The sequence below is a fragment of the Lactuca virosa genome, chromosome 1 (genome assembly GCF_052849685.1).
Source record: "Lactuca virosa cultivar CGN04683 chromosome 1, Lactuca_virosa_CGN04683_v6, whole genome shotgun sequence".
NCBI classification, from domain to species: domain Eukaryota; kingdom Viridiplantae; phylum Streptophyta; class Magnoliopsida; order Asterales; family Asteraceae; genus Lactuca; species Lactuca virosa.
The window spans coordinates 108,362,675-108,376,747 of NC_136426.1; the positions used below are offsets into that span (position 1 = coordinate 108,362,675).

The 14,073-nt window shown below is 35.5% G+C and overlaps 1 protein-coding gene across 1 annotated transcript; it reads left to right on the plus strand.

The window, feature by feature from the left end:
- Positions 1-434: 434 nt before the first annotated feature.
- On the plus strand, positions 435-2,180 carry LOC145156054 (DNA-directed RNA polymerase subunit beta). Its single transcript, XM_079075651.1, has 3 exons — positions 435-544; positions 1,119-1,717; positions 1,790-2,180. The coding sequence occupies exons 2-3, from the start codon at positions 1,126-1,128 to the stop codon at positions 1,984-1,986; spliced, it is 789 nt and encodes a 262-aa protein (XP_078931777.1). The 5' UTR covers positions 435-544; positions 1,119-1,125; the 3' UTR covers positions 1,987-2,180.
- Positions 2,181-14,073: the final 11,893 nt, after the last annotated feature.

Here is a 14,073-nt window from a genome sequence, read left to right on the forward strand (position 1 = left end):
TGTCAATCATTATTATGCCATGTTATAATAGTTAGGTCAAGTTATCATTTAACCTGTAAGAACCAATTACCGGTGAGTAATATTTGAACAAAACATATAGTTTGTTGGTGTTTTTTGTACAAAAAGTTTACTTGGATGGTGCTTTTTGAACATACCAAACTTGGATGGTGTTTTTTGAACGATTTTGAAACATAGTTACCTCTTTGAGTCATTTCCTATTGTTTTTTTTCCTTTACTTATTTTTTACCGGTAATTTCCGGTTACCAAAGGTCCAATTTGAACAAAGAATGTACTTCGTTGGTGTTTTTTATACAAATGCTTTACTTGGATGATATTTTTTGGACACACCAAACTTAAATGGTATTTTTTGAACGTTTTTGAAACATAGTTACCCATATAAGTCATTTTCCCTAATCTTAATTTTCAATCTTTGACATTCTAACGGGTTAGAAGATAATATCCCCACTTCCTGCTCAGACGACGGCGACTGCTTGCTTCCGTTTGAAGGTGGCGCATCGGTGGTAAACGCCTTCTCGGCTCACAGGTTCTTCTCTATCGCTTTCTCTCCGCTTTCCTTTTGTTCTTGAGTATTAGTATCTTTTCTTAGTGTTGAGGTTCGAGTTTAGTTTAAAGTTTGTAATTTTGAATGATTAGTTATAACTTGTGCTGATGAATGCGTTTAGAATTTCGCTTTTGTTAGAAATTCTTAGCACATTTCAGCTGATTCTATGGGTTGTGAACAATACAAGTTTTGAACGCTAGGGCGTTGTGATGAAATGGAGTGATTTTTCTATCTTATATTTTAAGCTAAAAGCTCATTTAGGGTTACAATTCCATGGATGAGTGGATGACTGAGAGCACTTAATTGGAGGTCGGGACTCGGTTGAAGCTCATTTAGGGCTACAATTACATGGATGGAATCGTAGTCTGAGCAAAAAAAGTTCAACTTTATAATTAAGTGTGCTCCAATTCCGCTGGTTTCCATAACTCACTTTTTGATATCATTTTGCCCAAATTCTAATTTCATCAAACCTATAACCAAACATATCCTTACGAATTTGTTGTATTTTGCTCTTATGAACTGATGTTGGTTGTTCTGACTTCTGACAAATTGACAGTACACTCATGAAGTCGATCTGTTTACCATCTTCTTCCCTCTCATGCCTCCCATCTCTTCACCATAATCCTACACCTTCGTTTCAATCCTGGCCTAACTATAAACCCTTCTCACCTTCACCCCTATTTTCTCCCCTTTCAATCCAATCCACTTCACCCAAATCCTCCATTCCTGCTGTAACTCCAACTGAAGGATCAATCCCTGTGATCAACTTTGAAGATTTCGTGGAGAAAGATTGGTCATTTCTTGATGCTGATGATATATCTTCCAACCAAGTTTACAAACAAAACACTGACCGAATCATATCTTCTGGGAAAATTTCTGAGGATTCAAAGGTTCTAATTTCAACAGGATCAGAAGGGTTTGTTGATCAGGTGATTGATACACATTCTTGCAAACAGTTGCTTGTTGTTCATGACTCTCTATTTGTATTAGCCTGCATTAAAGAAAAATATGACAAAGTTAAATGTTGGCAAGGAGAACTGATTTTTGTCCCTGAAAAATGGGCTCCTTTTGATGTTGTGTTCCTCTACTTTCTTCCTGCTTTGCCATTTGAACTCAATCAAATCTTTGAAGCACTATCCAAGATTTGCTCACCAGGTATGTTTCATATTTTAGTAAAATTATACTATTTTTTTCATGAAATTTATTAGTGTTTCTATGTTTTTGAAGGTGCAAGAATTGTGATTAGTCATCCGAAAGGGAGAGAGATGCTTAAACAACAGAAAGTGGAGTACCCTGATGTTGTGGTGTCGGATTTGCCTGATAAAGTGACATTAGAAAGTGTTGCATCTCATCACTCGTTTATGATGCTGGAGTTCATTGATGAGCCGGGGTTTTACCTTGCTGTATTAACACACAAAACTTGATACAGGTAAACTGTTTTAGGTTGTGTTCAATAGGTCACTAAACTAGTTTTGACTTTATAAAGTTTGACCAAATTTTTGTTAGAAGAGGCTATTGGAAATTGGAATTTGCTTCTACATGACCAAAAAGCTTATTTTGGTGCATGCGTATTCCATCCGTTATAAAAGCTCTACATATATAAAATTTGAGTTTTATATGTGGTTTAGCTATTGATCAAATGCCGAAAATCACGGATCGTGTTATGGTGTTAGACATTGTCTATAGGATAATCAAAACAAACCTTAACTCTAGTGCAAACAAGTCGATGACTAAGATTGGCAAAAATTAGCTACCTTATAAGCTAGCTTATTGTAATTTAGCGTTTGGTAAAACTATAAAAGTAGCTTATCGTATCTTATAAGCTAAAAGTTAGCGCCTCAAACTAGAAGTTTGTTTTTTTTTTTTCCTTATAGAATCGAAGGATGAAAAATGAATAAACATAACAAATGACAATTGTGTGGCGTTTGACAAAAAATTGGCAGAATGACAATTGGCCTTAGTACTTGCACCAAAGTCTTAGTAGCGGCGACCCTTCAAGATGAGGCACTCATCATTCGTTGTGACCGCTATCAAATTAGTGTATACAAATGTGCACTTTGCACCTTGTGACTCATATTTGAGCATTCCCAAATCCTCATAGGTACTCGTGAAAATATAAATTCCCAAAATGTTTGATGGCATTAAAAACATCAACATATCCCATCACCCCATGTTAATGTGGTAAAGGGTCCGCATATATAGATGACCCATGCCTCTATCCGAGAGGGTGGGTGGAACATAATAGTTGCTTTCACTATGACCTCCCATATAAGAAATATATGCACCTTTAATGGTACATGACATGCAAAGAGTAAGCCGATGCAAACACCAAGGGGTTGTTTGTTTGTTTTATAAAATAACCACTTGACACTTCTAACCACTTCTGGTAGTGCCGCGTAGAACACGTGCACCGCTTGGCCATTCGTAAATGTATTTTTTTTAAAGACTTCAGACTTAAAAACGACCGAGTGTGTGTTGCGCGACGCATCTTTGACCCTCCTCTTCAAACCACTTCCACCTTATTTTAAGTTATATCATTCAACATAGATTTGTTTTAATTGTTTCAACGTGTTTATTATTTTAATAATATTATGAAGGTATTATAAACAATGCAAGTATAGTTTATATAATTTCAAAACCGTTTGGTAAATTTCATATAAATATTTTTTTGTGTTATAATCTATAACCAAATTAATAAATTATAAAGTTAATTACTAAAATTACCAAATCTATTGAAGCCAACCGAAGAAAGACGTGATCATGCTATATCATGCATAGCAGACCCTAGAAAGTTTATGCCGAGTCCAAAATCGAATATGATGATATGAACTTGATTTGCACCAAAAACAACATTTTCAAACATTAACATTACACTAAAGTAGTATCGTTAGATAATATACCACTCTTGGGTTTCAGTTCACACACAACATGTAGAGTAAATAAAACCGAAATCATTGCCTGCCATTAGATAAGCGTGTGGACTAATATGGATTTTATAGGTTTTTATTTCAATTGATTAGCAGTGATTATGTTATCTCTAACGCGTCCAAACACAATACTTGATCTTCATGAAGTATCTTCATGCAACAGTAGAGTAGCCCGACTTGAGCTTAAGGTTAGAACTCTACATGAATCGATTAAAAGTGAGAAAAACAAAAGAATCCCTCAATAACTCCCTTCAAAATCGTGGATTAAGAGGCATGCCATTTGGTTACCGAAGGAAGGATCATATCCTTAGATAGATAGCATTTAGGTTTTTTTAGGTAAGGGCCCACGGCCCTTGTACTCGCCAAGGACAATTATGCCCTGTGGGCTTCATTTCCTTCTCTAACGTCTTGTTCCAGAGTTTTAGCAAAGAAAAGAAAAGAAGGGAAAGAAAGTAACGAGAGAAAAAAGATAAAAGAAAGGGCAAGAAAATTGTATTTTGTATTTCCAAGTCAGAAAGAAGTGAAAGGAAAATTAAACATTTTGTTACTTTCTCTCAAAATCCTTCCAATTAGAAGGAAAGTTAGGAGGGAAAAGTTTTCTTTCAATTTCCGTGTAAGGAAATCGAGATTGACTTTTTCAAGGCTAATATTAGGGGTGTGCACAAAACCGCACAAACCGCATAAACCACCCACACTGCACCGCATAATGCGGTTTTTAATGTTCGCGGTGCGGTTCGTGGTTTGTAGTTTTTGTAAACCGCAATATGTGGTGCGGTTTGTGGTTTATGCTTACGTAAATGCGGTTTAAACCGCACTACATTATATATATATATATATATATATATATATATATATATATATATATGTTATGTTCAACAAATTCTAACAAATGCAAAATCATAGCAGATTGGTCACTAAACAATGGGATAATATACAACCATTGTTTCAGTTAGAACAAATTCTAACCCATTTTTGTCTATTTATAAAGATACTTGACAAATTAGGTATCAAAACTATATTGATTATATTAAATCAATATCTTTGGAAGCATAAAATTAAATTTATCATGGAAAAATATATTTAATTGAGTGCAAACTCTATTTTGGATTTAGCTGGCACATAACTTTCATTTTCACAATGGGCTATTAAAATTGGTGGGAAAAGTACATTAATATATATCAAATTAATAACGATGTTAGGGATATTAAAACAATCGTTTACCACAGTTATATACAAATCGTTATTCGTTATATGATAAAAAAAATCATTTAACGTAGTCACATACTAATGCTTATAAAACTTGAATACACAATAATTTTAATCATTCACTAAACTGCACCAAAACCGCCCGCACCAAACCAAACCGCACCGTACCTCATAACGCGGTTTAGAACCTTAATGGTGCGGTTTGCGGTTTCCAAAAATCTCAAACCGCACATGCGGTTTGCGGTTTTGACTCTAAACCGCACCGCGCACACCCTAGCTAAATGGTATTCTGATTAATTCTGATTTGTTTCTTTAAACGTTTCAATCTTATTACCAATGATAAAAAAGTCGATCAATACTAGATAATAACCATATTGTTCGCCCACTTTCCCTTATTATACGACCTAATTAAGATCAACAAAAAAAAGCTAGCAGTACAATCAATATGTTATGATGATGCACATTTAGTTTATGGTACTCTACTATTCTTATTTGTAACGTAAACCATTATGCCTTTCCAAAGGGTCGTATTGAAACGCCGCCTTTTTTTTTTTTTTTTTTTTTTTTGGTCTATTTTAAACTTTTTTAACTCATTAATATCTTACATATGATCCGTTACCAATAAGTTATATTCCAAATTGACTTATTTTCATATAAAAAAATTGAAATTATCGCTTATAATATTTAACCATTACAATGATTTAACATTTTAAATTACATCTAATTAAAAGAGAAGTGATGAACCCATAAAGACGTTGATTTATTATTCTAAAATATATCTAAGAAGGAAACAAATGAACCATTTAAGACGTCTAGTTGATGTTTATCTCTTGTTTGTGGTTCTCTCTATTGCTACACTTAATGGCAAAAGAAAGACCTTTAAAGTCTTATGTAGTTGTTTGTTCGTGTGTTTTAGGTTATTTTACATAGGGATGAGCAACGGGCCGAACCCGGACCGGACCGGTCCGAAGACCGAAAATCGTGAATTACCTTACCCGAAAACCGGACCGTTTTTGGGTGTAGCGGGTCCGGGTTCGGTCCGGTCCGGTTCCGGGTACTAAACCGGGTTTTGAGTTTTGGACCGAATTAGACTTTGGTAGTGTTGTTTACGGTTTCGGCCCAATCTTGTTCTTGATACCAAACTGGGTTTCGTATGTTTTTTGTTTACGATTTCAGGTTTTGTTTGTCATGTTATTCTCTAACATACTATTTCAAATTATAATCTTATTACGTAACATTCATCATTCGTATATTTTTTGTTTGCACAATTCGACTACAAAAATACATAAAAGAAGATGAATATAACGTATGCTGCGAGACTCTAATTAGAACACGTGCAAATGAGGTATATGCAAACAAATACAAACGTTATTAAAAAACTACACTATTTTTATAAATAATTTTTTTTTCACTATTTTACATAAAAAAATCTGCACTTAACATCACTATTTATATAAAAAAAACTACACTATTTTTATAAAACAAAACTGCACTATTTTTTTTAAAAAAATTGCACTTTTCAACATTATTTTTACTAAAAAATATTGCATTATTTTTTCTTTTAAAAAAGAACTGCACTATTTTTATTAAAAAAATTGTATCGGAAATAACTTTTGGTTTTTCGAGAAAAAAAAATTGACACCATAATGCGATCAAGAGAAGAGGCCGAAACAAAAAAAAAATTGACACTATAATGTGATCCATAGGAGAGGACGAATCAATTCAATCGGACAACATTTTTTTTTATTTTGTTAATTCTCGCTTACTATTTGTCGATTAAAAAAAATAACTTTTGTTTTTCCGGTCCGATCCGGGTTAAATCATTTAATTCGGGTACGGTCCGGTCCAAACCCGAAACCCGATTATTGATAAAAACCAAACCCGAAAACCGGCCCACTAATATGATAATCCAGTTCGGTCCGGGTCCGGTCCCGATTTTTTCCCGGTCCGGTCCGGTCCGGTCCGATCCCACGGGTCGTATGCTCATCCCTAATTTTACAGTTTCCATTCCTAATCTTCTTATAAAATAAAAGATTTCGGCCCCAAAAAGAAGTTTTATGTTTTTAGACCCTAAAATAAAGTTTTGCAATAATTTACTTCCTCCACCTTTTGTAAAATAACTTTTAATTTGTTTTTTAGAAATAAAAACAAATATAAATCACACCTGAACTCGTTTTTTGGTCTATGTTATTATATTTTATCGAAATTATTTTTTTGGTGGCATAGTTAGCATTACAAATAAAAGTTATGCGTAAAAAATAACATATTCGTAAGTTTTGTTTGGTACCTGTTTGGTTGTTGATATGACCATGTTGAAGTAGAAATAAGTTTATCATTTTTATTAGTAATTTTTTTTACCAAAACCGTTGCCACCAAGTTTAAACCAAGAACTTGACATAACATATCATCCTTAGTTATCATTTCAAATAAAAGTTTATGTATAAAAAATAATCTATTAATATGTTTTTTAGGTAATATTTTTGGTGGTTGACAGTAGAAATTTTTTACCCTTGGGAGAAGAAATCGAGTAGTGGCCCAAGACCCCTCAGAACCCACACCAGGTCCGCCCGTGCATGTAGATGGGAGAGTATTATTATCTACGAGCTTGAAAATAATAGTACAACTGAAAAAACCATAGATATAAGTTTTATTATATAGCCAAAGTACAAAATGTAACCATATACATAACATGGTCGGCGCGATTCTACTAGGGATGTGAAAAAGTCCCGTTAGGATCCTGATTCCGTATAGGGGGTATTTGTTTAAAAAAATTGGGGGTGGGGACATGATTATCTCCCGTTTTAATTTTTTTTTTATTTGGGTGGGGGGGGGGGGGTATGCAACCCCTGTCCCGTTTGCCCCTCTTGATATCCCTAGGTTATACAAATCAACACAATTTTATAATAACAAAGAAATGTAGTCATGAGTGACCTAATACAATTTCAATTACTACGATATGAAATATATAAAATCAATGTTTTATTTTTGGAAGAAATTGCTCAATGGAGGTGCATAATAGATTAAACCCACATTCATACAATTGTTAATGAGTAAATAAATTAATTTAAACTAAATATTTTCCAAAAAGATTACACATTCTCTTAGATCATGGATGATATATTTGTAAGATATATACGTGTAAGTCCCAAATCTGCTTGTGTATCAATCAGATCTGTTTGATGGTGCGGAATCCCAATCAAACGGATGATGCCAGATCAAAATAGAAGAGAAGAAGAAGAAGAATAAGTGAATCTATGATGTATTCAATGAATAGAATGATGCTCCATACACATAGTTCACACACACTAGCTTTTCTCTCTAGTTTCTCTCTCTAGAACACATTGGGTTTCACACACTTAAGCTCTTTGGTCATACACTCTCATGCACCCCTCACCCTATATATAGGATCACCAGCCGTACACCCGTGTACGGTCGTACACAGGAGTACGGCTGTACACAAATACACAAAAACTACATAAAAAATATTTTCCTAGAAAAAAAGTATAAACCAATATTTTGACCCAACAATCTCCCCCTTGGTTTATAACTTTCTTTTCTAATTGACCCAACAAGCTCCCCCTAAAAAGTAGCTGACTTTTTTTGTCAATCTTCATTGGGAGCTTGGCTTCAGCATTAATCTTCAAATTCTTCATAACTTCAAGATGAACTTGATGAATCTTCAATAAATGACTTCATCTTGAGCACTTGGGATTTTCTTCAGAATTTGGCATTGAACACACGTTGGGTGAGGAGGCTTTTTGAAAAGATTCTTGAAAATTTCGCTTTCAGCTTGAGAATCTTCAAAGAGAATAGAGAACGAAACTTCTGGATCACTTCAGCAGGTTCAAGAATAGCAACAAATTGATTGAGGAGGCTTCAATGCAATCTGTCACATAATCTTCAAGTACAGCTTCACCTTGCTTCTAGGGTTGAAGGATTGAATGTTAAAAGAATAATCTTCATTTCTTGCTCCTTCGATGAGAATTCTTTGATGCGCACAGATGAAGCCTTGGCTCAGAAATCTTGATATAGTCTCCACGAGTCTCATCTACATCTGAATTCACTTTTCAAGACACATAAAGCTAAAAATAGAAACAAAACTTAAAATAAAACTTAACACACAATATTTTTGGATTTTTCATATTTTCTGAAAAAGAAATAAAACAGAAATAACACTATTTTTTTTTTAATTTTTTATTTTCTGATTTTTGTTTGGTTTTTAAAATTTTTAATTCTCCCCTAATATTTAAATTAGAAGAAAACTATGAACAAATTTAACAAAAACAAAAATGATAGCTAACTTTAAGAGTGATTTGGGATCAAAGTTTTTAGACTGCCTTTATCCGTTTATCAGTACCTCTCCCTTCATGAATAGATCTGGTCAATCGCCGGTATTGTGGTCCACTTAAACACGAGAGATTGTGACAAAATTAGGACATACTACAAGTGACAAGACAATTTGATCCTATGTTCCTAGATAATATTCCTAAAGGACCATTCAACTGACGACGACCAAAGATATTGCTGTCCACCTAAATTGAGCAGCGAGATCTACAGACAACCTAGTGATTGTTCAATTTTAAATGTACTAGAACATGTTTCCCGCTTCCTGACATACCCCAATAATCAGGAACTTCCAAAGTACTCCTTACTTTAGGTGAGCAGACAATTATTATGAGAGAAGTCAGATTTAGAATGCATATGCTGTACACCCAGGTCGGATCTTCCGATCACGCAGTGTAACGCCCGTAGATCCGGGCTAGTCAATTTAGAGATAATAGGGGTCGAAAGCGAATTTTCGACAAAAGATTATTTAGAATAAATAATCTTAACTGAGTTTTAGAATATGTCTCAAGGGTTCTGTACATATAAAGAACGCCGAAATCCGAGTTATAACGAAAAAGTTATGGCTCGTCGAAGTTTTACGGCAAAACCGGCACGGCACCGGGAGACGTAAATAGTGAATTTTTGATAAAGGACTTTTTAGCCTTAGAAATCTAAACAAAAGTTGTAGTATACGTTAAACTGAGAACATACAAAAAAAGAACGCCCAAATCTGACTTTGTATGAGGAAGTTACGAATTTTCTAAGATTTGGCATAGCAGTGCACGACCCGAAACTCGAATTTTAGATCGAGTGGATTTTGGCCTACGCGACCTAAATGAGAATTGAAGATCTCATTAATAGGAACTCAACGGTAAAAAGACAGACGAAAACAGAGTCCGTATGTAGAAGTTATGAATTTTACGCAGACATTTAACAGTATAATCTCCTCGTACTGTTAAATTTAAGATCGGTCGAGAATTAGCCGACGAAGTCAAAATGAAAGTTGTAGATCGTATTTTTACCTACGCGTGGATATAAAGAACGTTAAAAATGGAGGTCGTATGTGAAAGTTACGGATTTTAGAAGTCGGAAGTGTGCTGTGCGAAAATGGGTGACATGGCACAATTTTGGCCATTGCTTTCTCCCCAAGTCTTGCCACTAGATGGTGACATGTGGCACCAAGTTTAGCCATTTTTCACCCTATAAATAAAACCTCTCCCACCCTCATTTTCTTCACACATTTCCCATTCTTTCTTCTCTTTACTCTCTCTCTAGAACCTCTCTCTAGCCCCGAACCCCCCGAAAAGCCTAAGGAACCTCCCTAGCACGAGGCGGAAGCCTCGGAGTGCTCGACGGCTCCGAGAAGAAGAGCTTTTCGGCTCGGGAACGCTGCTCCAAGCAAAGCCCGAATTTCTATAAAACCCGCTGTAAGTGAGCTATGCCTACGCTATTTTTAATATAGCTTTTATTTAATTATAGTAACGTTATTAGGAACTTATAATAAGTACTTGGGCTATTATTATGGGTTATATAAGTATTTTTTAACGCTTATATAATAGTAATAATAGCTAGACTATTAATTAGTCTCGGCGAATAATAGACTAAACTCTAGTGGTAATAATACTAGGTTTCGTCGAAGGAAATTATTTTTTTTAAGAAGCGAAGCGCTGTCTGAGTTCGGAATCACCACCTTTTCAAGTGAGTGCATAGTTACTTTCATCTTACACATAGATATGAAGTATTTAATATAAATTACGTGCTATGTGTGCATATTATCTGTATACTTGCTATATATGCTGGATGAAAGTTTTTATACATGTTTTAACTAAATTAAACTGTATACGTATTTTATATCTACAAATATGTTGGGTATAACATGAGTAGATGAAGGATGAGAGATAAAAGATGATGTGAATAAACATTGGCAGCTATAAACTTAGTGTCCAATAAATAAACACCGGCAGCTATGGACTTAGTGCCTATTGGACAAACGATGGTAGCTATGGACTTAGTACCTATTAGGTAAACACAGGTAGCTATGGACTTAGTACTTGTTAGGTGTTGGTAGCTATGGATTAGTACTTGGTAGCTATGGACTTAGTACCTATTAGATAAACGTTTGTAACTATGGACTTAGTACCTACGCTGGTAGCTATGGATTTAGTACCCGATGAAGGAACTTTTGCAGCTATGGAATTAGTGCATTGGCAGCTATGGACTTAGTGCCGGCCTTATAACCCTGGAAGCAAGGGACTTCGGAACGAACGAATAGATGACTCTTAGGGTAGACCCTTGATAGTAAGGAAAATAATGGGGTTGGGTAAATGGGGTTGATTGTTTGTTGTTTAAACATAATAATTATATTATTGTGGGTTGAAAACCCTATGTACTCACCAGGTTTCCCAACCTGACCCACTCAGTTTATTTGAATCACAGGTGTCGATATGAAGTTACATTACACTGAGAGATTAAGGAGATATAAATCACTAGTGATAATGAATGTAAGTTCTGTTTATGCTTATGTTTTTGTATTGACGATGACATCCCAATGTTTTAAAATGAATAAAAATACATTTCTTCGGAAATGCTTTGATAACGTATTTATCATGTTTTTCTGGGAACAAATTCCGCAACATTTTTATTAAAAGAGGTACTCTGATTTTTATAAAGCATAAACAAAATCGGTCTTTTCTGGCCGTGAAATGGGGATATCATACGCAGAGGGTGAAACATATGACTAACCAGATTTAGAGGGATTGAGAAGTAGAATGATGCATATGCTGTGTACCAGGTCAGATGTATTTCAATCACACAAAGGAGACAACATATGACTAACAGACAGGAAGAATTGCATAGATAGAAGATGCAGAGAAATAGAATTGCATATGTTGCAGTCCAGGTCGGATGTATTTCAATCACACAGAGGAGACAACATATGACTAACAGAAAGAAAGCAAGAAAATAATTTCCTACAGACCTACATTATCGGAATTCCCCAGTCGCCCCATCAATATCGGAATTAAGGACAGAGTCCGTACATCGAGGAAGAGTTAAACCACAGTTCTAAATACAGATTACATTAATGTGACCGGTGAATTATCATGTATATCTCCCTGCTCAACCTATCTGAGCGTCGTATTGTCAGGCTAAATGGATCTATCTAGGTCAAGATTTTTCAAGTCTCTAGATTCCTTAAGTTCATCTATTCCTAGTCAAGTCCATTTTAAATCTTTCGTGCCTACCAGCGCATTGAACACAGAGCCTAGACAATTCAGATTCAGTCCCTTACACAGATTCAGATTGCCTGTTATCACATGATTATATCACTTCCCAAAACATCACCTGCAAGCACATTCCATAAAAAACATATTTTTGGATTTTTTTTATTTAATTTTTTAATTTTTGTTTTGTTTTTATTTCTCCCCCTAAATTTGTGCATAGGAGAGAAACGAAAGTAAATGCGCAAATTTAAACTATCCTAAAACAAAAATTTGTCTTTTAAGCGAATCAGCTTAAGAAAAACTCAGGAGTATAGAGAAGAAAACTCAAACCGTAAGTCACCGATTGAATTTGCATCCAGAAGGTCTGAGAACAGCACGCGTAATCTCAGAACAGATCCAAAAATTCTTCATGTCATTAAGCACAAACCCCATGTGTGATCCCTTCCTTTATTCCCTTCCCGCAAAGGACACATACTCTCAAACAATGTTCTGAGTGTTGTACAGTTGAGAAATGCCTCCTATCATGTGCCTGGAACAGCCACTACCAACGAACCGAAGTCTGATGATATGCCTCCATAGCTGCTCCGACACAGAGCGGGATTAGTTGGTCTTTGGAACCCAGTCCATTTTGAAACTGGGTTGACATTTGTCATCTTCACATGGTACTCTCTCCCAAGACATATCATGCTTATCACAAACAGAAGATGTAGAAATATTAGAAGCATTAGGAGATTTGGGAGATTGAACCTTTGGTACCCATTTGTAGTTGGGTTTAACCCATTTCTTTTTCGATCCGATGGGTGCCCCGGCACTTGTTTCAGAACTTGAAGCTGATCTTCGAGATGACTTTGAGCTAACTGATCTTGGTTTCACTGGAGCATCTCGTGGATTGGATTTCTTGGCCGGCATACCCTTCTTGTTGTTAGGAGTTGATTTCTTGGCCTTCTGCGCGTTCCAGTCACCATCGTCTGAACGTGGCCTCAAAGGGTTTCTTTTGAAAGATCTTCCTCTTGGCGCGTTCTGCCAGCCTTGTGCGTAGTAGGAAACGTATGCGCGATTTGGACAATTTCTGGCAATGTGTCCAGATGTTCCACAGTGAAAGCAAGTCTTTTTCTTCACTGGGAAGTTGTTTCTTCCTGCCCCTGGTGGCGTATCCATGCTTTGTCGCTGATTATTCCCACAAGCACACTTGCAACAGGCACTCTGTTTCGCTTGTTTTGGTGGCCTGTATTTCTCAGCAGCAGGTTGATCAGAAATAACTGATTTCGAAGCAACAGATTCAGAGTTCAAGGAGACATTGGTTTGTTCAATTGTTTTCTCCTTGTTCTCATCTTCCATTACTTTACCTGCACAAGAAGTAGAAGCATTAGAATCGTTCAGCTCAACACTTTCTGGCACAACCACGGCAAAATTATCAAAGATATCATCAAATATATCGAAAAAATTTAAGTCATCAGACTTTGATACAATTTCATTATTAGACACACTCTCTTCAGCTGCTTGCTTTGATTGACTTAAAGATTGATCTGCATGGGAAGTAGAAACATTAGTAGTTTTAACATTAATACTACCTCCTGACGCAAATCCATATTTAAGATGTGACTCTCTGTCCATTTCCTCTTTTGTCAAAGGGTTATACTGATAGGTGTGATTAAAAGGAGGAGACACTTTATCAAACCCTAAACCCTTTTGTTGGTTATTTTTTAATCTCAAACTATTTTCCATCATTGACGCAACTACTTCACTTGACACATCAAATTTTCTAAAATTAAAATCTGTATTTTCAAACTTATTTTTTAATACGTCAAGTTCAGCAGTTAACTCAGCAAGT

Excerpts from the sequence above, each read along its gene's own strand:
- LOC145156054 (XM_079075651.1), top strand. The coding sequence starts at position 1,126 with ATGAAGTCGATCTGTTTACCATCTTCTTCCCTCTCATGCCTCCCATCT. Across the intron at positions 1,718-1,789 it reads ATCCAAGATTTGCTCACCAG|GTGCAAGAATTGTGATTAGT; the intron begins GTATGTTTCATA and ends ATGTTTTTGAAG.